Source organism: Salmo salar, chromosome 13, assembly GCF_965601325.2.
Source record: "Salmo salar chromosome 13, fSalSal1, whole genome shotgun sequence".
NCBI lineage: Eukaryota > Metazoa > Chordata > Actinopteri > Salmoniformes > Salmonidae > Salmo > Salmo salar.
Window position 1 is genome coordinate 93,293,254 of NC_138303.1, and position 24,535 is coordinate 93,317,788.

Here is a 24,535-nt window from a genome sequence, read left to right on the forward strand (position 1 = left end):
TGCCATCTACATTCTCTTAAATTATTATTATCTAAATAATAATAGAAAAATATCTTTAATGTCCTTTTGTGTGGAATCCGTGGGACATGATATGAAAAGACTGAGGTGGGAATAATCAAGTTCCATCCATTTCTCTCAACACCTTAGCCCACCCTATAGTCCTCATCAGCTGTTCTAGGTTGATCCATAGCTGGCATGTGTTGACGTCTGGCTCGTGGTCTTCTCCTGACCGGCTGTGATTTGACTAGTCTCCTGCAGGCCCAGGCCTGTTGTCTCAATGGGCAACAGCACGGACGCTCCTGTGTCCAGCAGGCAACAGATGCGGTACACGGACAGTGTCAGATACACAGACTTCGTGAGTGGCACCTGTATGGACCAAAACAGCTGGAGGTTATCATTGTTGGGGAGCCCTCGGTGAGGGGGCAGGATGTCTTAGATTTGAATTAAGTACATCTAAAACCGGGTCGTTATTAAATGTGCCGTAAAGGGAGTTAGGAGGGCACCCACCTTGGCCATCCTACTGCAGGTCCTGATCCCCATACCTGTGGTGGCTGTGGGATATACCTAAAGAAAGAATAGTTTATTCAAAATGTCCTCATGTCCTCAACAGCAGTAGCTGAGATTTTAGATGTCAAGTATCTACTGATGGAAAAATGTAAATATGCTTAATTCAGGTGTGCAGATAAAAGCAACTTGGAATCCCCCAGTGATGAAGGCTCTGGCGATGAAGACTGTGAGAGCAACCCTGTAGCGAGAGAGAGTATGAGAAATGCCAGCAGAACAGGAATGAAGAAGGGAGTAGTCTCTACAGCCAATCAGGGGTTAACTGAGTCAGTTAAGAGTTAAGGCCCTTGATTACCACAGTTCTCAAATCTCAGACCTGGCCAAGGTGAAGAGAGCACTTACCTCCCAATACAAGAGTACAGGGGCAGAATGCACATCGCCATGCTTTTCTTCCTGCCAATCCGATTGATCACAAACAACGTCACAAAAACTCCTGCAGACAGAATAAAAAATGAACAGATATGGCCATACAGATACAGAATGTCCCACTCCTTTTGTACATTTAGGTACTTTTTCGAATTGGTCCCCCGTGGGAATCAAACAACCCTGGCGTTGCAAGCACCATGCTCTACTAATTGAGACACACACAACATATCAGCAAAACACAAGCTTCCATTCCATTTAATTACTTTTATGAGGTGGTTCACAGTAGGTTTTTGTCGTCGTCGAACGTCAAGTAGTTGCATTCCAGGTTGCACTTTGGCTCAATCTTGGCAGCTTGTGTGATGACTGGATGTACAAAACATTTACATGAAGTCAAAGGCTCTAGAAGAACAACTAGAAGAGCAGGCTTTTGCAGGACTGTTTTATATGTTTGATTGTTAGGGCGGTGCAGAAGTTTCTGCTTATGACTATCAAAAGGAAGTTTCAACATTTTAAAGAGTAGCATGCAGACCATCTATCACTCACCACTACATGCATCTCCTGCCTGGAATAGCTCAGTGGTCAGGAGGACCAGGCCATGGTAGGAGAAGGCATTGGCAAACCTGAGGCAGAAACCATACAAACACAGAGGTCATACGAAGGGCCCAACTCTAAGTTTCAATGGTTTTCAATTTCAGAACTGTGAGGAGAGGATGTACTGGTTGAATCGAGATGGTGAGCTAATGAGATACCAGAATAATGAGAGCAAAATGGACTTACCATATAAACCACAGGAGAATAGTGCTTCTGCGATAATGAGGAGTTAAGAGATCTTGGATCCTACCACGATCCTCCTGCCTCACAAATATGGAAAATGCACACACCCAAGCAAGTGTTGTGAATACACAAATGCAGTTATAAACTAAGCAAGATGATCTCAGATTAACACTTCCAACATGAATGCACACACACACACACACACCACACCAATTATACAGTCTCACCTGTTTATTGGCAATAAGTTCACCATGGGGCATGGTTTTCCTGTTGTCAGCAGCGATGCGTCTTAACGAGTTCATAGCAATTTCCCGAAAGCACATGGAAGCAGGCACTCTTGGGCAGCCACAGTATCACACACAGACACACACATGAACACAGACATTTACACATGCATATACTGAAACACCCTTCATCCACTACCTATGTGTTCAGTAACATGCACCTCAGTGATGCATTTCAACCATTTTGTTTCAGAACCACAGATACAGCAGGTCTCAGTGTAGCAATACTTACAAAACAGAAGGTAACAAAGCTCAGCAGGGGTGCTGTAGACAGGCCAAGCAGCCAGGCCAGCCAATGGTAGGCATGATCCAGATGGCCAGAAGGACCTCGAACAGCGCCAAGGCCCCGGAATATCTGAATCAAGGAAATTGTTGATTGTCTTATTATGAGATAAAACAATCGCAATCGTACAAATATGATAAAGGCCAGTGGGCAGAAAGTACCTCAATCAGCATAATGCAGGTGGTCCTTGACTTCATCAGGAGGAACTCAGAGTACAACGTCACTCTGAAAGAAAAAGTCCATTAATGAATATATAAATATGACTTTTAACCCTGATGCAGAGCACAACTGTAGGGAATACAAATAAGCACTGCATAGAACATTAGCTGTTATACTGGCAATGGGCGGCCTGGTATTAGTGAAAAAGAATCAGTTACATTCAAACAAAATGTCCTACTTTAACAGTCAGCATTTCAATAACAAAAGGCCGTATATTTTCTGGTTCAGAATAATTGAGTCTGGAACCAGTTCTATAACTGACACGGGACTATAAATACACTTGTTTTGTTCCTGGTTGGAGCGTTATTGTTGCTCTGCTATCATCACAGATCTAACTGTCCCAAGAGAGAATGTGGATGTGCTACAATAACATTGTGTTCTGTTAATTCAGCCTGATCAGCTCCACTGCACATAACCACATAGGAAAGCTTGGGGTTCAACCCAGGAAAGCTCTGGGTTCAAGGCAGCAGAACTAACGCAGGTGAATTCATGTAGCAGGTTAGGAGAATTAGGTTAATGTTAGGAAAAGGGTTAGGGTTAGGTTTAGCTACAACGCTACAGTTTGTCAACAACTGTTGTCCCCGGCGCGACCACTAGATAGAGCTGTTGTAAGCCTACCCCATCTAACCACAATGGTAGAAACGGAAACAAATCATCATTATCATAACCAACGGAGGCTGCTTTTCATTTTTTTTATTGAACCTTTATTTAACTAGACAAGTCAGTTAAGAACAAATTCTTATTTACAGTGACGACCTACACCGGCCAAACTTGGACGACGCCGGGCCAATTGTGCGCCGCCCTATGGGACTCCCAATCACGGCCGGTTGTGAAACAGCCTGGATTCGAACCAGGGGGTCTGTAGCGACACTTCTAGCACTGAGGTGCCAACAACCTCCTGTGATCATAAAACGTGTTGTTGAGTTGGTTAAATCTGCTGGGGCATCTTGTATCTCAAATTACAGTCATCCAATAGGAATAAAGCCTGCCGGGAAGGTGAGGGAGTAGTTACATCTATTGTAAACAACTTTTTGGGAGATGGAGGAACAAGAATGTAAAAGACAATTAACTTAAAACCATTGGCCTCATACTGCCTAATTGTACCATTGTCATTATTATGCATTATGTTTACATACAGATTATACAACACCTTTTACAACTGGTACTTAGAATATGTACAGTACAGAGGAGGCTGGTGAGGGGAGGACGGCTCATAATAATGGCTGGAATGGAGTCAATGATATTGAATGGTATCAAACATGGAAATGTGCTTGGTGTGTTTGATACTGTCCCAATTATTCCGATCCATTCCGGACTATTACTATGATCCCATCCTCTGATTTAAAGTGCCACCAGTCACCACTGGAAAATAAACACTTTGTTGTAATATCCTAGACTGACAGTAGACGGTGCTCTTGCGTCACACGTTTCATTCTAGTTCATCAGCACGGTGTGCATTGTGTGAATAAGTACAACACTGAAAAAGCTGCAATAAATCTGGAATCTGAAAATATTTATTCTGAAAATGTTTACAGTTAGAGAAACACCTTGTAGGCACAGGAGTCTATTGTCAGTTTAAAACAGGTGAATCTGCTAAGGCTTTTAACATGTCTGTAATACCTTTACATAAATAATCTTAAGTTAAAAATGTTTAGTATTTCTAAAATACATTAACATGTTAAAGCCCTCTATATTACAATATACAATTATTGTTGTAAGGCATGGCTTTAAGAGTCATGTTAGACAGTTTACACGGAGAAAAGTAAATAAATACAAATGAACAAAACAGGAAACGGTGAGATAACGCCTTCCTAGCAGGACTTTAGTACTACAAATAAACTATCGAGCTACAATACCAGAGTCAAATCTGGTAACAAAAAAATGATTGTTTGCACAAGCTAGTAAAGACTTTAACTCCACAAGAAATAGATGACAGATGAGTTTCCCCGACAACCTTTTACATATCTTCACAGAAGACAACCTTCACAACATTGACTCCAGCTCTTGTAAATATAAAGTAGCATTGCATTTTACCTCTAAACCATCACACACACAAAAACACTGTATCCTCACCACTCTAAAAATCTGACAGGCCCAATCAAACACGTCTATGCTAGCTGATTTGGGTGCTTCTTAAGTGCTTTGGTGGAGAAACAGGAATCAGTTTTAAAAAATGTATCTGATTGACATGAAAGAGGCAAGACATCCTGTCAGGTGGGGGAATGTTCAGGATTCTCATACAGTAGGTGTGGGGACATGCAGGTTCAACAGTAGTGGTCAGTCTTGGTGTATATCAGTGTTTCACAGTCAAAGTCAGAGCAGGGCGACGGCTTGGCCCCCGGGCTCTGTGGTGGTGATGTACTGGAAGGGGACAGCAGGTGCCGGGTCCAGGGTGGTGTACAGCCCTGAAACCTGTAGGTCCACCAGGGGCTGTCCAGTGGTGGGGCCAGGCAGCTCACAGTCAGACAGGCACAGAGGAGAGTGGTTAAACATACTCTCAAGGCTGAAGCCCTCCTCTCTCACCCCCTCCCATAGGCTCCCTGAGAAACAGAAACAAACACATTATAACCCATTAAAACAGATCATTAACCAAATCATCCTTGGATTAAAACAGTTATGTTCAAGACTATCTGATTTGATAAAGGTGTTCAACAAATATGCCATTTTCATTTGAAACATACAGTAACATCCCTCCGATATTCATAATAACCCACCGGCAAACTCCATGATACTAGGGTCCAGAGCGTCCACATCTGCTGTGACGTCAGGGTGGAGGCTGTACAGACTGTGGCTGTTGGCTTGTCTGCAGGGCTGCTGCTGGATGAAGGGGGTGTGGGAGTAGTCTGGGACAGCGTGGAGGGGAGGGGTCCGGGCGGGAACAGGGGAACTGGGGTCTACTAGCAGAGTGGGATTCTGGGCCTGGAGGTAGAAGGGGAGGGATGCCTGCAGAAGCCCAGACAGAGGGGAACCACAGGGGCTAGAGGGGAGACACGTCATCCTGGGATCACAAGGGTTCCTCCGACAGCCGTCCGGTCGGTCTGTGATCAGCCTGTCCAGCTCATCTGAGAGACATGAACATTAGCAGTAAACAATGAGTTTACACTGAGTGTACAAAACATTAGGAACACCTGCTCTTTACATTGACATTTTACACTTTACATGACATAGACTGACCAGCTGAATCCAGGTGAAAGATATGATCCCTTATTGTTGTCACTTGTTAAATCCACTTCAATCAGTGTAGATGAAGGCGAGGAGACGGGTTAAAGAAGGATTTTTAAGCCTTGAGACAATTGAGATATTGTGTATGTGTGCCATTCAGAGGGTGAATGGGCTAAACAAAAGATTTGAGTGCCTTTGAATGGGGCATGGTAGTAGGTGCCAGGCGCACATGTGTGTGTGTCAAAAACTGCAACGCAGCTGGGTTTTACACGCTCAGCAGTTTCCCGTGTGTATCAAGAATGGTCCACCACCCAAAGGACATCCAGCCAACTTGACAGAACTGTGGGAAGCACTGGAGTCAACATGGGCCAGCATCCCTGTGGGTTTCTTTTGACACCATGTAGAGTCCATGCCCCATCGAATTGAGGCTGCTCTTAGGGCAAAAGGGGGTGCAACTCAATATTAGGAAGGTGTCATTAATGTTTTGTACACTCAGTGTACATAAGCAATATGTGCTGTTTGTTCATTAGAATGGCTAATTGCCACAATATGGCTAGTCTTTTCTCGTCTGCTCTACCATCCTCACCTGGGTTGGCCATACTGCGGCGGATGGCAGTCAGGTCCTTGCGTTTCCACTTCTGCATCTCTTCCTCCATCTTGTTGATCTTGGCTGGGTTGAGGGCCCACAGACAGCCCTTACGAGTGGAGGAGGAGCCTCCCTGCTTGTTCTCTTCCTTTTGAAAGCACTTGTTCAGAGACAGGTTGTGTCTCACAGAGTTCTTCCAGCCGTCAGGCGCCGTCTGTAAGGTAGACCATCAGTTAAACACATACTGATAATATACATTGTTGCCGATGTTCCCAAACTCCATGAGCCCAGATAATCTCATGTGTGTAAAGAGGCATCTCCCTGCTCCTCACCTTGAAGTAAGGGAAGTGCTCCTTCATGAAGCCGTAGATCTCACTGACAGGGAGGCTGCCTGTCCGGCTGTTCTTCAGAGCCATAGCAATCAGGCAGCTGGTGAAAACAGTCAAATATCATCCATTTTCATTTTTGCTCAGTTCCAATTGTGTCTTCTTTTTTGATAGTCCCTTTACGAACTGTGTTAAAACTGTACCGATTAAATGTCAGTGTAAACTGACCAAGTTAATGTGTTAGTGTGTCCTACCTGTAGGAGTAGATAGGTTTGGGGAAGGAATTAGGTTGTTGTAGGAGATCCTGGTTGCTGTGGGGATTGCTGATGCTCATGCCTGCTGCTTGCTGCTCATACAGGTTTTGGCTATGGTAGGAGGGGGTGTTATACAGGCTGCTGGGGGAATGCTGGGAAAAATGAAAAAAATAAACTTATTAGGCCCTCCCTGCATTAATTACGAGTTATAGAGAGATACAGAGAAATACTATATACATCACTCTGTCATAAACTCTTATGTTCATAAGAGTTCAGAAACATTTCTTAACATTTCTGTGGATGTTACCTGTTGGACAGCCTGAGCTGGGCTGTAGGCCTGCTGGGGGGAGTGGTAGTAGTCGGCTAGGGAGGACTGGTATTCTGAGCCAGGTATACCACTTCCTGGGTACCCTCCTGTCTTCTGAAAGATAAAGACACATATGACAGGAAGAACATGGATGATTAAAAATAACAAAGACAAATACAAAACAAAAACTAAAGGTTTTGGAGTACTTACATTTCCATTTTGATTGTTGAGGTAGTTCATTCCAATATAACTGTTCTGCATGTTGCTTTGGGGAGGGACAATGGTGTCATGTCCTAGTGCTGTATTCATGTTTCTGTGCTGGTCTGAACCTGGGTAAAGCTCCAGTGGGCTGCTCTGGGGTTCTGTGTTGTTGAAGGCCAGTCTGCCTGTGGCCATATGCTGCAGCCTGTGTATGTCCACAGTGGTGAGCCAGGATAGAGACTGCAGGTCTCCTGGCAGCTCCTCACTCTGCTGGGACAGCTCAGTGGTCAGCAGCCTGATCGACAGACAAAGGAGCTGCTTAACATCTACTGTAAGGGAGCTGAGTTACCCCTGCAGCCCTCAGTTTATAGAAAAGTCACAGACTGAAACTTCATTCATGGATTCCATGTTTCGTCACAATATTGTTTTGAATGTTCATTTTAGGACTGATGCCCAGCTGAGCATTCTACTCAATGCAGTGACAATAGGTGTTGATGAAGACTTTGTGTAAAGTGCATTACCATGTCTTGGAAGCACGGTGACATTAGAAAAGGAGTCAAGATTTGTTAGTAGGACAAGCTTTGTCATCTTTGCTACGTCGCCAGATTGACTTTAGATGCAGTATAACTTTAATTTGCTTTCTAAGATTGAGGGGAGAGCACCGACATTTGAGCTAGCTAATGTTAGCATTGCTAGCTATTTCTGTCAAACCTTGCTAGCTCATGGCCAGCAACATTACCATCTCTCTAAAGTAAACTTCATGACAACATAATGATGGCAAAGTTGTTTTCTACTAATTATGTGTCTACTTTAGCAATGTCATTGCATTGCCAGTCCACTATAGTGTAATTTAGACGAAACATTCACTAGCCCCCCGTTCAGAAAGACTGAGCATTAACCTTCAGTTGGACATCAATATGCTGCGGCATCGGTAGAATGTTGATAACAACGGCAACGATACGACCAAGTGACAAAGGTGCAACCCATGAATAGCATGTTTAATCTGATTTGAGTTTCTTTTCGGACAGAGTTTTACAAACTTTATTTCCACAAATTACCCTTTTATTTCAATGACGATTCTCCTTTCCAGTTCCAGACACTCAAATATAATGTCATGTTACATCCGGTGCCCACTGCTCCATTTAATCAATTAAATGTATTTATAAAGCCCTTCTTACATCAGCTGATGTCACAAAGAGCTATACAGAAACCCAGCCCAAAACCCCAAACAGCAAGCAATACAGATGTTGAAACACAGTGGCTAGGAAAAACTCCCTAGAAAGGCAGGAACCTAAGAAGAAACCTAGAGAGGAACCAGGCTCTGAGGGGTGGCCAGTCCTCTTCTGGCTGTGCCGAGTGGAGATTATAACAGTGCCAAGATGTTCAAACGATCATAGATGACCAGCAGGGTCAGATAATAATAATCACAGTGGTTGTAGAGGGTGCAACAGGTCAGCACCTCAGGAGTAAATGTCAGTTGGATTTTCATAGCCGATCATTCAGAGTTAGAGACAGCAGGTGTGGTAGAGAGAGAGAGTCAAAAACAGCAGGGCTGGTGAACAGGTCAGGGTTCCATAGCTGCAGCAGCAGCATGACCGGCGTGCTTGCCCGTGCGGTTTGATGAGCTGCAGTGGGAAGGGGGTCGAGGAGGCGCGGAGAGGAGAGGCAGTAACGAGCAGCAGCATGACCAGGTGGACTGGGCTGAATCACAAATACACAGGGGCACCCCCACAATATTCAAAGTGTGGAGTAGGGTCGGGTACACTGTGCACATTGTCTGCAACAGTTGGTCTGGCCACTGAATAATGATTAGTTATTCAAACGACAGTCCCCAGCCCTGTGGCACGTGGCTCTATTGTTTCTAGAGGGCTGTTCCCTACACTCCACCCCCAAGATGACCAGAGCCTGCATTAATCTGATTGAGTAACAGCTAATTGACAAGGGAGTTAAACGAGAACCATCTGCCTCTCTGTCAACACCAGACCCTCTGCACTACAGCCAACCACTCTAGTGCAGGAGAGCCTGGAAAGCAGGCTTAATGCTGTTGACTCTTCTAAACAGACAGTAAAATAACATGCATGCTCCTTCTAAAGCATTTTTTTGTTGTATAAAATGACATCAGTCTGGCCTTACATTTGGTTAGCTTTGTTCACAATAGTTAGTATTTTACTGGGAATTTTCTTTTTCACAGTTACAAACTTAACATTTGAGCTCCACCCACACATTGTTATCAGTAGGCAGATTGGGTGAGTTCATTTTGCATGGCTTGGTGCCCCGGGTGGGTGGAGTTTACACATTTTAGACCATTCCATTGGTCCTTAAATGAAATCTCCACCCACCTGGTGAACTTGGCAATGCAAAAATGAACTGGCCCATTCTTATGTTTCGTCAGATGATAAAAACAAAGTGTTGCTTGGAGACCCTGTGTGGTCAATGTCATGCCCACAAACAAGAAAGGGAATGGTTAACTATTAGTTCTATAATGTAAAAACCCAGTCTATAAACTGTAGTAGGCAATACAATTACAAGTTTGATTGTGGTTCATTTGACAGTCAGGTTTTGGTCAATGTCTTGACTTAACTCCATTGTAAGTAGGCTAAAGACTGAAGAGCTGATCTGGTTTTCAATCAATGAGCCATAGGCTATAAGTTAAGAAACTAGTTAAGAAACATAAGAAATTAGCCTACAGTGAGAACATTACAATAAAGTTACATTACTGTGGGAACAGAATATCCAGCATGAAAAAAATGACTGTAGTTTATTAAATTACAATTTGGCTGAAAGAAATCTCCAAACTTGGTTGCTTCAAAAGTAACTTCACATAAAATCAGAAAAAACACAAACCTTTTTGAGGAAAACATCCATGTAACAGTGCCACAAAGAATACCCCTCAATTCAGATTAGCACAAAATAATGATTCCTTCTGAAGTAAAAATCCCTTCTTCACTGTCAACAATGTCGCTAGGGGAACTCCAAATAAACACAATGAGAAGGCTATAGACAAGCAGGTTCAGTGCACTGAGCAATTATGTCACTGAGGTAGCTAAGCTCTGATTGACGAGGAGAAAAGTTGTTCTTTACTCTCTTTACTCTCTCCGCTGTAGGAAGAAGTGTTCGACGTGTGAACGATGTGTCCACCACCTTTGCTTACCAGTACAAATTAGACAGGCAGTCAAGCAAGTCCTCCCCCAAGGGTTTCTACAAGCAGTGTCCCCTTGTTATCTATTTTGAGGCCACCCCTCCCAAGTCCCCAGCACCAGACACCCAGGGATAGATCCCCCCCCCCCCCTTGCCCCAACAGTGGGACAGAAAACAGAGCTGATGGGCTCTGACATATCTATTCAGACCTAAAATGATTAATTGTAATGTTTTTTTTGTGTGCATATTTTCGGACACACACACACACTGAGAGAGAGAGAAGCAGGGGAGTGAGAGAGAGTGTGAAAGTTAAAGATATAACGTTATATATATATATATATACAGATAGAGAGAGAGAGAGAGAGAGAGAGAGAGAGAGAGAGAGAGAGAGAGAGACTCAGAGAGAGAGACTCCTTGCAAACCATAACTTGAAGGTTTGCCTGCCAAGCTTTTCAGAGTTAATTCAGACCCGTGACAGCCTGGTGAAGTATCATTATCTAGCTTTACATGACATCCTGTGATGAGGTGTGATGAATGATTAACGTTAACGTTACTTTCTGAATTTATGAAAATCGCTGTCATGCTGGCGCGGTGGTATCATCTGGCGCGATGGTATCATCTCCTACAAAATAAATAGTCGGTTAGCTAACCTTAGTTGACAAACCTGGCACACTGCCAGCCAACAGCTAGGTAGCTAACCACAGTGACAATGCTAGCTTTACATTTACACAAGTAGCTACGTAGCCGTTTCAACTAACGTTAGTTACCAGACCCATACCTGACTGTCTAACCAGCTAGCTACAGTAGCTCGTTTCAACCGAGCTCCAAATGCTAGTATGAGAAATGTATTTACTTTGACAGCTAACTTAGCTAGCTAGACATCCGACACGTTATATGAAATGTAAAAACAACTATGTAAACAACCCCTTGCTAACCTGTTCTGAACGAATCAACGCTGAGTTTGAGTCCATTCATTAACCTTCCAAACCGTTTTTAAACTCTCTCTTCTGTCACCGACTGCCTGTCCAGTGTGTCCACTGCACTCTGGCAAGGAGCTGTTCATCAGCACCACTGTGTGGTTCCAATTTTGATCCGGCGCGCTTGCCCGCGCGGTTTGATGAGCTGCAGCGGGAAGGTGGTGAGGAGGCGCGGAGAGGAGAGGCAGTAACGTCAGTTCTCAGGCTCAACGATAGCAGTGGAATAAACACCAGTGAAAGCAGACAACAACATAGACATGTGGGAATGATGGTCATTTTAAGGGAAAGGGATTAAACCGTTTGTAGACTGCGGGAATGATGGTAATTTTAAGGGAAGGGCATTAAACAGTTTGTAGACTGCAAATTGACCGCAAGAAGCCCAAACAGATATCATGTTGGACTAAAACATAATAATTTCAAACACTGCTTCCGTTCGTATACGATCACGTGTCTCTCTGTTATGGATGTGATTGGGAATACTTGGGAACAGATTTCACTTGGAGCTGATTTCCTGGTGTTTAATTTTTTTGCTGAGAAAACTTGGGGGGCCAAATAAAACCACCCGCTAGCCAAATTCAGTTGGGGAACCCTGGCCTAGGCCCTCCTCTCGAATCCCTGTATTTGAATACTTTGTGCATTGTCAATTAATGGAATGCGCATTCCTCCCCTTCCAAACAACTCCTACAAGTACATCAGAACAACCATTTCCCATAAGTTAATAATTCCAACACATTCTGAGTTGTGCAACTAGCCCCTCCCCTCCACCTGACATAGGCCTACTTTTGGAACAGAGATGACATGTTATCAACAGCAGCCAGCAGAACATGATTAGGCAACTGTATATTGTGTGGATCATTATCAGTCTGATGTAGCCTATATGGTAACCTTAAGCTTACTTTCAATAGTTCCAGCCAGAGAGAAGTGTTAGAATGACAGTGTATGCCTTTTTACTACCCAGAGTATGATCCTATGTATATTGCAATAATATTTGATCAAATTGGGGATTTGTCTGTCTGCTAGGCATTCTGTCTAGTCCTCTCTGCAGAACATTACAGGGGGAAAAAAACAGAAGAAGAAAATTAGGACACCATGACAGCCAGTTTGCAAGGGCTGTTGCATTATGGGATGTCCATAAATCCAGGCGCTATTGGTAAGGATGTGTGTCCTAATGTAACATTTATGGAGCTGCTCTCACCCTTGTATCAGGATCCCACTTCTCAGCAAGCATCCCTTAACACACAGCTGAGCTGCCCTTCTCCTTCTCTGTCCTATCCAGATCTGATTCAGCTTCTATCAACCTGGACTGGTCAGAACAACCTGACCAGAAGAACGCTCACATTATATAAAACCATGTACAGTTGAAGTCGGAAATGTACATACACCTTAGCCAAATACATTTAAACTTTTTCACAATTCCTGACATTTAATCCTAGTAAAAATTCCCTGTTTTAGATCAGTTAGGATCACCACTTTATTTTAAGAATGTGAAATGTCAGAATAATAGTAGAAAGAATTACTTATTTCAGCTTTTATTTCTTTCATCACATTCCCAGTGGGTCAGAAGTTTACATACACTCAATTAGTATTTGGTAGCATTGCCTTTAAATTGTTTAACTTGGGTCAAACGTTTCGGGTAGCCTTCCACAAGTTCCAGAAAAAGTTGGGTGAATTTTAGCCCATTCCTCCTGACAGAGCTGGTGTAACTGAGTCAGGTTTGTAGGCCTCCTTGGTCGCACACGCTTTTTCAGTTCTGCCCACAGATTTTCTATAGGATTGCGGTCAGGACTTTGTGATGGCCACTCCAATACCTTGACTTTGTTGTTCTTAAGCCATTTTGCCACGACTTTGGAAGTATGCTTGGGGTCATTGTCCATTTGGAAGACCCATTTGCGACCAAGCTTTAACTTCCTGACTGATGTCTTGAGATGTTGCTTCAATATATCCACATAATTCCCCTCCTCATGATGCCATCTATTTTTTGAAGTGCACCAGTCCCTCCTGCAGCAAAGCACCCCCACAACATGATGCTGCCACCCCCATGCTTCACGGTTGGGATGGTGTTCTTCGGCTTGCAAGTCTCCCCCTTTTTCCTCCAAAAATAATGATGGTCATTATGGCCAAACAGTTCTATTTTTGTTTCATCAGACCAGAGGACATTTCTCCAAAAAGTATGATCTTTGTCCCCATGTGTAGTTGCAAACCGTAGTCTGGCTTTTTTATGGCGGTTTTGGAGCTATGGCTTCTTCCTTGCTGAGCGGCCTTTCAGGTTATGTCGATATAGGACTCGTTTTACTGTGGATATAGATACTTTTGTACCTGTTTCCTCCAGCATCTTCACAAGGTCCTTTGCTGTTGTTCTGGGATTGATTTGCAATTTTCGCACCAAAGTACGTTAATCTCTAGGAGACAGAACGCGTCTCCTTCCTGAGTGGTAACCATTTGCTTTCTGGCAACCGTTCTTTTTGCACTTTGTAAATTGTTTACTTTGTGCTGTCGAGTAAAGTACGTTGTTTCACTCATCTCTGCTCTCCATCTCTGCTCTCCTGCGCCTGACTTTATACACCAGCTACACCCCAGCTTTATACACCAGCTACACCAACCTGACAGAATCACACACCAAACCATATGGAGTCAGCAGGAGCAGACACCCCCCTATTAGGGGTCGAGGAGCGTGTCCAGCAGCATGCAGCCATACTACAACATCTCGGCACCGCCATGGATCGCGTCCTGCAGAATATGGATTGTTGGGAGAGAAGAGGAGTTCCTCCAGCGCCTCCACCAGCACCACCAAGGGCACCACTACTCCCCCCTCCTTCACCCGGTCCCAGTGGGATTCAGCTCGCTCTTCAGAGGGAGTATGATGGGAAGACTGTGGGATGTCAGGGGTTCCTACTCCAGCTGGAGCTCTACCTGGCAACCGTCCACCCGGCTCATTCGGGCCGTGAGTTCCTGTCCGCCCTCGTTTCCTGTCTCTCAGGGAAAGCCCTGGATTGGGCCAACACCGTATGGGAGGAAGGAGACGCGGTGTTGGACCAATTTGAGGATTTCACCCGCCGCTTCTGGGCAGTTTTCGAATGTCTCGTCCACCTTAGGCAGGGGATGAGGAGCGCACAGGAGTTCGCCTTGGACTTTTGGACCCTGGCCGCCGGTGCGGGATGGAACGACAGGGCCCTGATCGATCACTACCGTTGTAGTTTACGTGAGGACGTTCGTTGGGAGTTGGCCTGCATGGACACCACTCTCACCTTTGACCAGCTGGTGGACCTGTCCATCCGGTTGGATAACCTGCTGGCTACCCGCGGACGTCCAGATCGGGGTCTGTCGATTCCATCCCCCAGCACCACTGCTCCTACGCCCATGGAGCTGGGAGGTGCTGCTATTACGGCGACCGGAGGAGGGGCCGGTCCATGCACCACCTGTGGCCGCAGAGGGCACACTGCCAGTCGGTGCTGGTGAGGTTCCTCTGGGAGTCGAGGAAGCAGGCAGGGCACTCTCGTGTCACCCCAGGTGAGTCGGCACCAGGCTCACCCAGAGCCCCCTGTTGCTCACATATATTTGTTTATTAATTTACCAGATTTTCCCCCGCATTCCCAGCATAAGGCACTCGTAGATTCAGGCGCAGCTGGGAATTTTATTGACAGATCATTTGCCCATAGTTTAGGGTTCCCCATTGTTCCTGTGGATATGCCCTTCCCTGTGCATGCCCTAGATAGTCGAGCATTAGGGTCAGGGCTAATTAGGGAGGCCACCACTCTACTGGGCATGGTGACGCATTAGGGTCTCTCTTCCTTATTGATTCTCCTGCGTTTCCCGTGGTGCTGGACCTACCCTGGTTGGCCTGTCATGACCCCACTATTTCGTGGCAACAGAGGGCTCTCACGGGGTCGTCACGAAAGTGCTCGGGGAGGTGTTTAGGGGTTTCCGTCGGTGCTACTACGGTGGAAAGTCCAGACCAGGTCTCCACCGTGTGCATCCCCTCTGAATATGCTGATTTGGCTCTCGCCTTCTGTAAAAAGAAGGCGACTCAATTACCACCCCATCGACGGGGGGATTGTGCGATAAATCTCCTGGTAGACGCCGCACTTCCCAGGAGTCACGTGTATCCCCTGTCGCAAGAGGAGACGGCGGCTATGGAAACATATGTCTCCGAATCTCTGGGGCAGGGGTACATTCGGCCCTCCACTTCACCTGCCTCCTTGAGTTTCTGTTTTGTGAAGAAGAAGGATGGAGATCTGCACCCGTGTATTGACTATCGAGGCATCAACCAAATCACTGTGAGGTACAGTTACCCGCTACCTCTCATAGCCAGTGCGATCGAGTCAATGCATGGGGCGCGCTTCTTCACAAAATTGGATCTCAGGAGCGCTTACAACCTGGTGCGTATCTGGGAGGGGGACGAGTGGAAGACGGCATTTAGGATCACCTCAGGGCACTATGAGTACCTCGTCATGCCGTACGGGTTGATGAATGCTCCATCAGTCTTCCAGGCCTTTGTAGACGAGACTTTCCGGGACCTGCACGAGCAGGGTGTAGTGGTGTATATCAACGACATTCTGATATACTCCGCTACACGCACCGAGCTGGGCTTTTGGTCAGCTGAGGGCTCTGTTTACCTCGGCTCCCGTGCTGGCTCATCCGGATCCCTCTTTGGCGTTCATAGTGGAGGTGGACGCGTCCGAGGCTGGGATAGGAGCCGTGCTCTCTCAGCGCTCGGGTACGCCACCAAAGCTCCGCCCCTGTGCCTTCTTTTCGAAGAAGCTCAGCCCGGCGGAGCGAAACTATGAATTGGGGGACCGGGAGTTGTTGGCTGTCGTCAAGGCCTTGAAGGCGTGGAGACATTGGCTTGAGGGGGCTAAACACCCTTTTTTCATCTGGACTGACCACCGCAATCTGGAGTACATCCGGGTGGCGAGGAGACTAAATCCTCGCCAGGCAAGGTGGGCCATGTTTTTTACCCGTTTTGTTTTCACCCTATCCTACAGACCAGGTTCCCAGAACGCGAAGGCAGCCGCACTGTCCCGGATGTATGACACAGAGGAGCGGCCCATGGATTACACTCCCATACTCCCGGCCTCTTGCCTGGTGGCACCGGTAGTGTGGGAGCTGGACGCGGACATCGAGCGGGCGTTACGTACAGAGCCCACTCCCCTCCAATGTTCAGCTGGGCGTCTGTGCGTTCCGTCTGCTGTCTGCGACCGGCTGATCTATTGGGCCCATACGTCACCCTCCTCTGGTCATCCTGGTATCGGTCGGACGGTGCGCTGTCTTAGTGGGAAGTACTGGTGGCTTTACTTTTGCTAAGGATGTGAGGGTTTATGTTTCCTCCTGCTCGGTGTGCGCCCAGTGCAAGGTTCCTAGGCACCTGCCCAGAAGTAAATTACAATCCTTACCCGTTCCACAATGCCCATGGTCCTGTCATCTCCTCCCTTTGCCTGGTCTCCCTACGGCCCTACAGACTGCGGAGGCCCTGTTTACACACGTCTTCCAGTACTACGACTACGGGGTGCCTGTGGACATAGTATCTGATCGAGGTCCCCAGCTCATGTCAAGGGTTTGGAGGGCGTTCATGGAACGTCTGGGGGTCTCAGTTAGCCTTACCTCAGGTTTTCACCCCGAGAGTAACGGGCAGGTGGAGAGAGTTAACCAGGATGTGGGTAGGTTTCTGAGGTCCTACTGCCAGGACCGGCTGGGGGATTGGGCAGCTTTCGTGCCCTGGGCAGAGATGGCCCAGAACTCGCTCCACCACTTCTCCACTAACCTCTCCCCTTTCCAGTGTGTATTGGGATATCAGCCGGTTCTGGCTCCTTGGCATCAGAGTCAGACCGAGGCTCCTGCGGTGGACGACTGGTTCCAGCGCGCGGAGGAAACACGCTGCCCATGTTCACCTTCAGCGCGCCGTGCTGTGCCAGACAATTAGCGCAGACCGTCACCGCAGTGAGGCCCCGGTGCAGGTCTGGCTCTCGACCCGAAACCTGCCCCTCCGCCTGCCCTGTCAGAAGCTCGGTCCGCGGTTTGTGGGGCCATTTAAAGTCCTGAGGAGAGTGAACAAGGTTTGTTACAGGTTACAGTTTCCCCCCGATTACCGCATTAACCCCTCGTTCCATGTGTCTCAGGCCGGTGGTGGCTGGCCCGCTCCAGGAGTCTGAGGTGCGGGAGGTACTCCGTTCGTTCCATACTGGATTCGAGACATCGGGCGAGGGGCCTTCAGTACCTCATGGACTGGGAGGGGTATGGTCCGGGGGAGAGATGCTGGGTTCCGGTGGAGAACGTGTTGGATCCTTCAATGCTGCGAGAGTTTCACCGCCTCCATCCGGATCGCCCTGCGCCTCACCCTCCGGGTCGTCCCCAAGGCCGGTGTCGACGCGCGGCTCGTCAAGGGTGGGGGGGGGGGGTACTGTCACGACTTCGGCTGAAGTTGATGCCTCTCCTTGTTCGGGTGGTCTTCCTGCCATCGCCGATCCATTTGTCATTTTCCATTTGTTTTGTCTCGTTTTCCCACACACCTGGTTTTCATTTCCCAATTACTGATCATGTATTTAACCCTCTTTCCCCCATGTCTTTGTGTGTGATTGTTATTTGTTCAGGTCGGTATGTTCCGGCTGGTGTTTATCACCCATGCTTTCTGGCAACCGTTCCTTTTGCACTTTGTAAATTGTTTACTTTGTGCTGTCGAGTAAAGTACGTTGTTTCACTCATCTCTGCATCTCTGCTCTCCTGAGCCTGACTTTATACACCAGCTACACCCACCAACCTGACAGGTATGGCGGCTGCGTGGTCCCACGGTGTTTATACTTGCGTACTATTGTTTGTACAGATGAACGTGGTACCTTCAGGCATTTGGAAATTGCTCCCAAGGATGAACCAGACTTGTGGAGGTCTACAATTTTCTTTCTGAGGTCTTGGCTGATTTCTTTTGATTTAACCATGATGTCAAGCAAAGAGGCACTGAGTTTGAAGATAGTCCTTGAAATACATCCACAGGTACACCTCCAATTGACTCAAATGATGTCAATTAGCCTATCAGAAGCTTCTAAAGCCATGACATCATTTTCTGGAATTTTCCAAGCTGTTTGAAGGCAGAGTCAATTTAGTGTATGTAAACTTCTGACCCACTAGAATTGTGATACAGTGAATTTTAAGTGAAATAATCTGTCTGTAAACAATTGTTGGAAAAATTACTTGTGTCATGAACAAAGTAGATGTCCTAGCCGACTTGTCAAAACTATAGTTTGTTAACAAGAAATGTGTGGAGTGGTTGAAAAACGAGTTTTAATGACTCCAACCTAAATGTATGTAAGCTTCCGACTTCAACTGTAGATGTACTCAAAGGTACAACGATATTTGTCATTTGACTTTCAATGCATGTTGAACTATTTTTCAACAGAGTTGTGCTGTAATTGGTCAGTATGTTAACCCATGATTTTCTGAGAGGTTAAGGGGTTATCTGATATGCTGGTGTAGCTGGTTTTGTGTGTGTGTGTGTGTGTGTGTGTGTGTGTGTGTAGTGTATGTGTATCTACCTGTGTTTTTATGGTGTGCGGGGGGTCTTTGGTACATTGGTGCCCTGCTGCAGGAAGAGGTGTGTGTATTATGTGGCATAAATTAGTGGTTAAGTGCCTTGTACGAGGGCACAACGCCCTGGGATTTGAACCGGCAACCCTTTGGTTAAAGGCCAGCTTCTCTAACTTCAAGGCTACTGCTGCCCCCTATTGATGATAAGGTAGAACAATGAAAAACCATTGCTGTGTACGGGATCTGATATCCCATTTCATTGAACGATAGAATGAGTGTAAGGTAGGACAGAGGTTGGTTGAGGATGATGACCTTACCGCTTGACTGGAGTGGACTTTGATGACTAGGGTATACGGCTTGTTCCCCCATTACAGAGACATAAAGTGTCAGGAAGAGGAGAAAATTAGAGTTTGTGTAAGAGAGGGGAAAGAGGGCTGATGTGTGTGGGGTTATCAAATCGTAGCCCTCAAACTCAGCATGAAATCTGTAATTGGAAAATCAACCCCCTAACTCTGATGTAATTGGATTTTACAGGGACTCATGTTAAATCAGAGAGCTGTGGGTAGGTAGCACAAAGCTTGTTAAGGCTAGACAAGCCTAACCACAGGCTGGAGGGGCAGGGAGCACAGGACGTGTGGTGTGATTGTGACTATATGGGTGGGTATTTGGTAGGGGGCTGCAACCAGACAGAAAATGAACTGCTCAAAATGGTTAAGTGTTTCCCATAAATTACCTTAAAAGTTACAGTAGTCTCTGGGAATGTAAGCCTCTATGTAACATTGTTTGGAAAGTATATAACTTAAGTTGATATGGTGGGAGTCAAGTTATCCCTTCTGTTTTGATTTTCAGTAGTGTCTAAAATGTATGTTTTTTGTTTTGAATGTCTCCTCTCTGTTTAATCAGTGTGGCTGTAATGCAAGATGCCTTTGTTAATGTTTACAGGATGCTCAACTTTACATTTTAAACAGTCGGAATGAGAGGGCAATGTTACGCTTCCGTCAATCCTGTCACAACCCACCACATTACTTAGTACTAATCCACAAGACAGGGAAGGTGATCATCTATACTTAGTTTTTTCTTCATCTTAAATAATCGTTCTGGATAACAATGTCGATCAATAACTTATTTATGGTTAGTTAAATCACGTATGATCTGTTTGAATGAAAATGAGAACAAACTTGATATATATTTTTTAAGATGACAGGGAAAGCCAGCCAGCTCAGCGTGGTCTCAGTGTGGTCTATATGTCCCCCTGACAGCAGTTTTAAGATGCACTGAGAGGACAATAGTTTCATCCCAACAGGCCTGTTACTGTAGCTTCACCTTGGTATTTATGAGTGGTTTATAATTAGTCAGAAATGTATCTGCCTAATCAAAGATCAGTAACACAAAACCTGCACTGTCATTTTATGTGAGGAGGAGGACGAGCACGAGGAGGGGGGCTTGGAGCAGATAGTTTCTGAATCCTTGTGTTTTACACGCATGCATACACACACTGACGCACACACACATGCACACACACACAAACACACAGTGTGTGTCAAGGGACACTCATGTGCAGCACTGAATAAGACCTTCCTGCCTAGGCTTCATGAATGATGAACTATCTTAGAGCTTCCAGAGCCAACTAGCTCAGCGTGGTCTCAGCGTGCATGGTCTCAGCGTGCATGGTCTCAGCGTGCATGGTCTCAGCGTGCATGGTCTCAGCGTGGTCTCAGCGTGCATGGTCTCAGCGTGCATGGTCTCAGCGTGCATGGTCTCAGCGTGCATGGTCTCAGCGTGCATGGTCTCAGCGTGCATGGTCTCAGCGTGCATGGTCTCAGCGTGGTCTCAGCGTGCGTGGTCTCAGCGTGCATGGTCTCAGCGTGCATGGTCTCAGCGTGCATGGTCTCAGCGTGGTCTCAGCGTGCATGGTCTCAGCGTGCGTGGTCTCAGCGTGCGTGGTCTCAGCGTGCGTGGTCTCAGCGTGCGTGGTCTCAGCGTGCGTGGTCTCAGCGTGCATGGTCTCAGCGTGGTCTCAGCATGCATGGTCTCAGCGTGCATGGTCTCAGCGTGCATGGTCTCAGCGTGCATGGTCTCAGCGTGCATGGTCTCAGCGTGCATGGTCTCAGCGTGCATGGTCTCAGCGTGCATGGTCTCAGCGTGGTCTCAGCATGCATGGTCTCAGCGTGCATGGTCTCAGTGTGGTCTCAGCATGCATGGTCTCAGCGTGCATGGTCTCAGCGTGCATGGTCTCAGCGTGCATGGTCTCAGCGTGCATGGTCTCAGCGTGGTCTCAGCATGGTCTCAGCGTGCATGGTCTCAGCGTGGTCTCAGCATGGTCTCAGCGTGCATGGTCTCAGCGTGCATGGTCTCAGCGTGGTCTCAGCGTGCATGGTCTCAGCGTGGTCTCAGCGTGCATAGTCTCAGCGTGCATGGTCTCAGCGTGGTCTCAGCGTGCATAGTCTCAGCATGGTCTCAGCGTGGTCTCAGCGTGCATGGTCTCAGCGTGCATGGTCTCAGCGTGGTCTCAGCGTGCGTGGTCTCAGCGTGCGTGGTCTCAGCGTGCATGGTCTCAGCGTGCATGGTCTCAGCGTGCATGGTCTCAGCGTGGTCTCAGCGTGCATGGTCTCAGCATGCATGGTCTCAGCATGTATGGTCTCAGCATGTATGGTCTCAGCATGGACAGGACCGGAGCCACACTCCAGCAGGAAGTACAAGTCCACATGGAGAAACTCCCCAGTTCTGTCAGAGAGCATGGAAGTCAGAGGGACAGAGGAAAGCAGTGTGACAGTGAGGTGATAGGGTCAAAGGGACATACTTGCGTCTGAGTCGCCAGAGGCTAAAAGTAGCTCTAGAATGAGAGTGTTGCTTGGTTGCTAGAACAGCTCCAGGATGAGAGTCCCCCTTTACTGTGAAATCGGGGACGATAGTTCTAAGTTGTTTGATCCATTACAAGACAGATTCAACCATGACTCACATGGCTTTGGAGATGAGTGAGGTAATACTGCTGTGTGTTTTTTAGTGTGTCTGTGTGCTTTCCCTCTGTTTGATAGAACGGCATATTGATAAAGTTGCAAAGGCAAAAATGACTGTTCCCCAATGTTATTGAATTTTTTTGTTGTCATTTAGCAGACCCTCAGAGCGACTTACAGGAGCAATTAGCGTTAAGTGCCTTGCTCGCCACTTATGAAGACCACCACCTTAAGCTTCAACCTTTTCCAGACTTTGGAAAAATATCTAATACAGTGGTAAAATACATACAGTTTATAGTACTGTTTTCTACCACATTATAGTATGCTGTATTTGATCTCTACAATTGAAGCTATAAAAAGGAACCATTGTAGGATGAGATACAGAACCGTGACTCTCAGGTTTCTCCGGACACCTGGAGCCCCCTAAACATGTGTGTGTTGCCCTGGGTGATGTGTGGTGTCAGTCTGTGGCCCATGAGGAGTGCTCTCTTTCAGGAGCCTAACGGCCACTTTGTGACAGAGTAACAGGATCCTGTCCCAAAGTGGAGAGCCTGGGACAATGGGCTGGCCTCTAGGGTGATGGCCGCTCGGTCAGATAGGCTTTCCTGTTCCACTTTAGCCTGCCATTAAATGTAGGTGTGTTGTTGTTCATTTTCCACCTTTGCTAGTGTCATCCTTCTCTATCCACATCTATTTCTCTCCACATCCCTCTCTCCAAATCGCTCTCTCTATCTCTCTATCTCCACATCCTTCTCTCCATCCCTCTCTCCACCCTCTCACTCCAAATCCCTCTCTCTCTATATACTTCTCCACATCCCTCTCTCTATCTCCCTCTCCACATCCCTCTCCCTCTCCACATCCCTGTCCCTCTACATCCCTCTCTCTATCTCCCTCTCCACATCCCTGTCCCTCTACATCCCTCTCTCTACATCCCTCTCCCTCCCTCTCCACATCCCTGTCTCTCTACATCCCTCTCTCTATCTCCCTCTCCACATCCCTGTCCCTCTACATCCCTCTCTCTACATCCCTCTCCCTCCCTCTCCACATCCCTGTCTCTCTACATCTCTCTCTCTATCTCCCTCTCCACATCCCTGTCCCTCTACATCCCTCTCTCTACATCCCTCTCCCTCCCTCTCCACACCCCTGTCTCTCTACATCTCTCTCTCTATCTCCCTCTCCACATCCCTGTCCCTCTACATCCCTCTCTCTACATCCCTCTCCCTCCCTCTCCACATCCCTGTCTCTCTACATCTCTCTCTCTACATCCCTCTCCCTCCCTCTCCACATCCCTGTCCCTCTACATCCCTCTCTCTACATCCCTCTCCCTCCCTCTCCACATCCCTGTCTCTCTACATCCCTCTCTCTATCTCCCTCTCCACATCCCTGTCCCTCTACATCCCTCTCTCTACATCCCTCTCCCTCCCTCTCCACATCCCTGTCCCTCTACATCCCTCTCTCTACATCCCTCTCCCTCCCTCTCCACATCCCTGTCTCTCTACATCTCTCTCTCTATCTCCCTCTCCACATCCATGTCCCTCTACATCCCTCTCTCTACATCCCTCTCTCTACATCCCTCTCCCTCCCTCTCCACATCCCTGTCCCTCTACATCCCTCTCTCTACATCCCTCTCCCTCCCTCTCCACATCCCTGTCTCTCTACATCCCTCTCTCTACATCCCTCTCCCTCCCTCTCCACATCCCTGTCTCTCTACATCTCTCTCTCTACATCCCTCTCTCTACATCCCTCTCCCTCCCTCTCCACATCCCTGTCTCTCTACATCCCTCTCTCTACATCCCTCTCCCTCCCTCTCCACATCCCTGTCTCTCTACATCTCTCTATCTCCCTCTCCACATCCCTGTCCCTCTACATCCCTGTCTCTCTACATCCCTCTCCCTCCCTCTCCACATCCCTGTCTCTCTACATCTCTCCCTCTACATCCCTCTCTCTACATCCCTCTCCCTCCCTCTCCACATCCCTGTCTCTCTACATCCCTCTCTCTACATCCCTCTCCCTCCCTCTCCACATCCCTGTCTCTCTACATCTCTCTCTCTACATCCCTCTCCCTCCCTCTCCACATCCCTGTCTCTCTACATCCCTCTCTCTACATCCCTCTCCCTCCCTCTCCACATCCCTGTCTCTCTACATCCCTCTCTCTACATCCCTCTCCCTCCCTCTCCACATCCCTGTCCCTCTACATCCCTCTCTCTACATCCCTCTCCCTCCCTCTCCACATCCCTGTCTCTCTACATCTCTCTCCCTCCCTCTCCACATCCCTGTCTCTCTACATCCCTCTCCCTCCCTCTCCACATCCCTGTCTCTCTACATCTCTCTCTCTACATCCCTCTCCCTCCCTCTCCACATCCCTGTCCCTCTACATCCCTCTCCCTCCCTCTCCACATCCCTGTCTCTCTACATCTCTCTCTCCACATCCCTGTCTCTCTACATCTCTCTCTCTACATCCCTCTCTCTACATCCCTCTCCCTCCCTCTCCACATCCCTGTCTCTCTACATCTCTCTCTCTCCCTCCCTCTCCCTCCCTCTCCACATCCCTGTCCCTCTACATCCCTCTCCACATCCCTGTCCCTCTACATCCCTCTCCACATCCCTGTCTCTCTACATCTCTCTCTC

At 47.2% G+C, this 24,535-nt stretch overlaps 1 protein-coding gene and 1 pseudogene across 2 annotated transcripts; both read right to left on the reverse strand.

Annotated features, from left to right (window-relative positions):
* Positions 1 to 76: 76 nt before the first annotated feature.
* LOC145860013 (synaptic vesicle 2-related protein-like) lies at positions 77 to 3,923 on the reverse strand (annotated as a pseudogene). Its single transcript, XR_014379949.1, has 9 exons — positions 3,892 to 3,923; positions 2,426 to 2,496; positions 2,221 to 2,335; positions 1,932 to 2,052; positions 1,708 to 1,781; positions 1,474 to 1,550; positions 1,191 to 1,293; positions 508 to 1,002; positions 77 to 366 (listed from the first exon to the last, which is right to left on the reverse strand). The product of XR_014379949.1 is annotated as a synaptic vesicle 2-related protein-like (transcript).
* A 65-nt stretch (positions 3,924 to 3,988) lies between these two features.
* Positions 3,989 to 10,552, reverse strand: LOC106568207 (forkhead box protein N4). Its single transcript, XM_014138351.3, has 8 exons — positions 10,171 to 10,552; positions 7,336 to 7,621; positions 7,126 to 7,239; positions 6,819 to 6,970; positions 6,571 to 6,667; positions 6,239 to 6,452; positions 5,205 to 5,552; positions 3,989 to 5,030 (listed from the first exon to the last, which is right to left on the reverse strand). Exons 1-8 carry the CDS (start codon positions 10,185 to 10,187, stop codon positions 4,804 to 4,806), a joined length of 1,455 nt encoding a protein of 484 aa, XP_013993826.3. The 5' UTR covers positions 10,188 to 10,552; the 3' UTR covers positions 3,989 to 4,803.
* Positions 10,553 to 24,535: the final 13,983 nt, after the last annotated feature.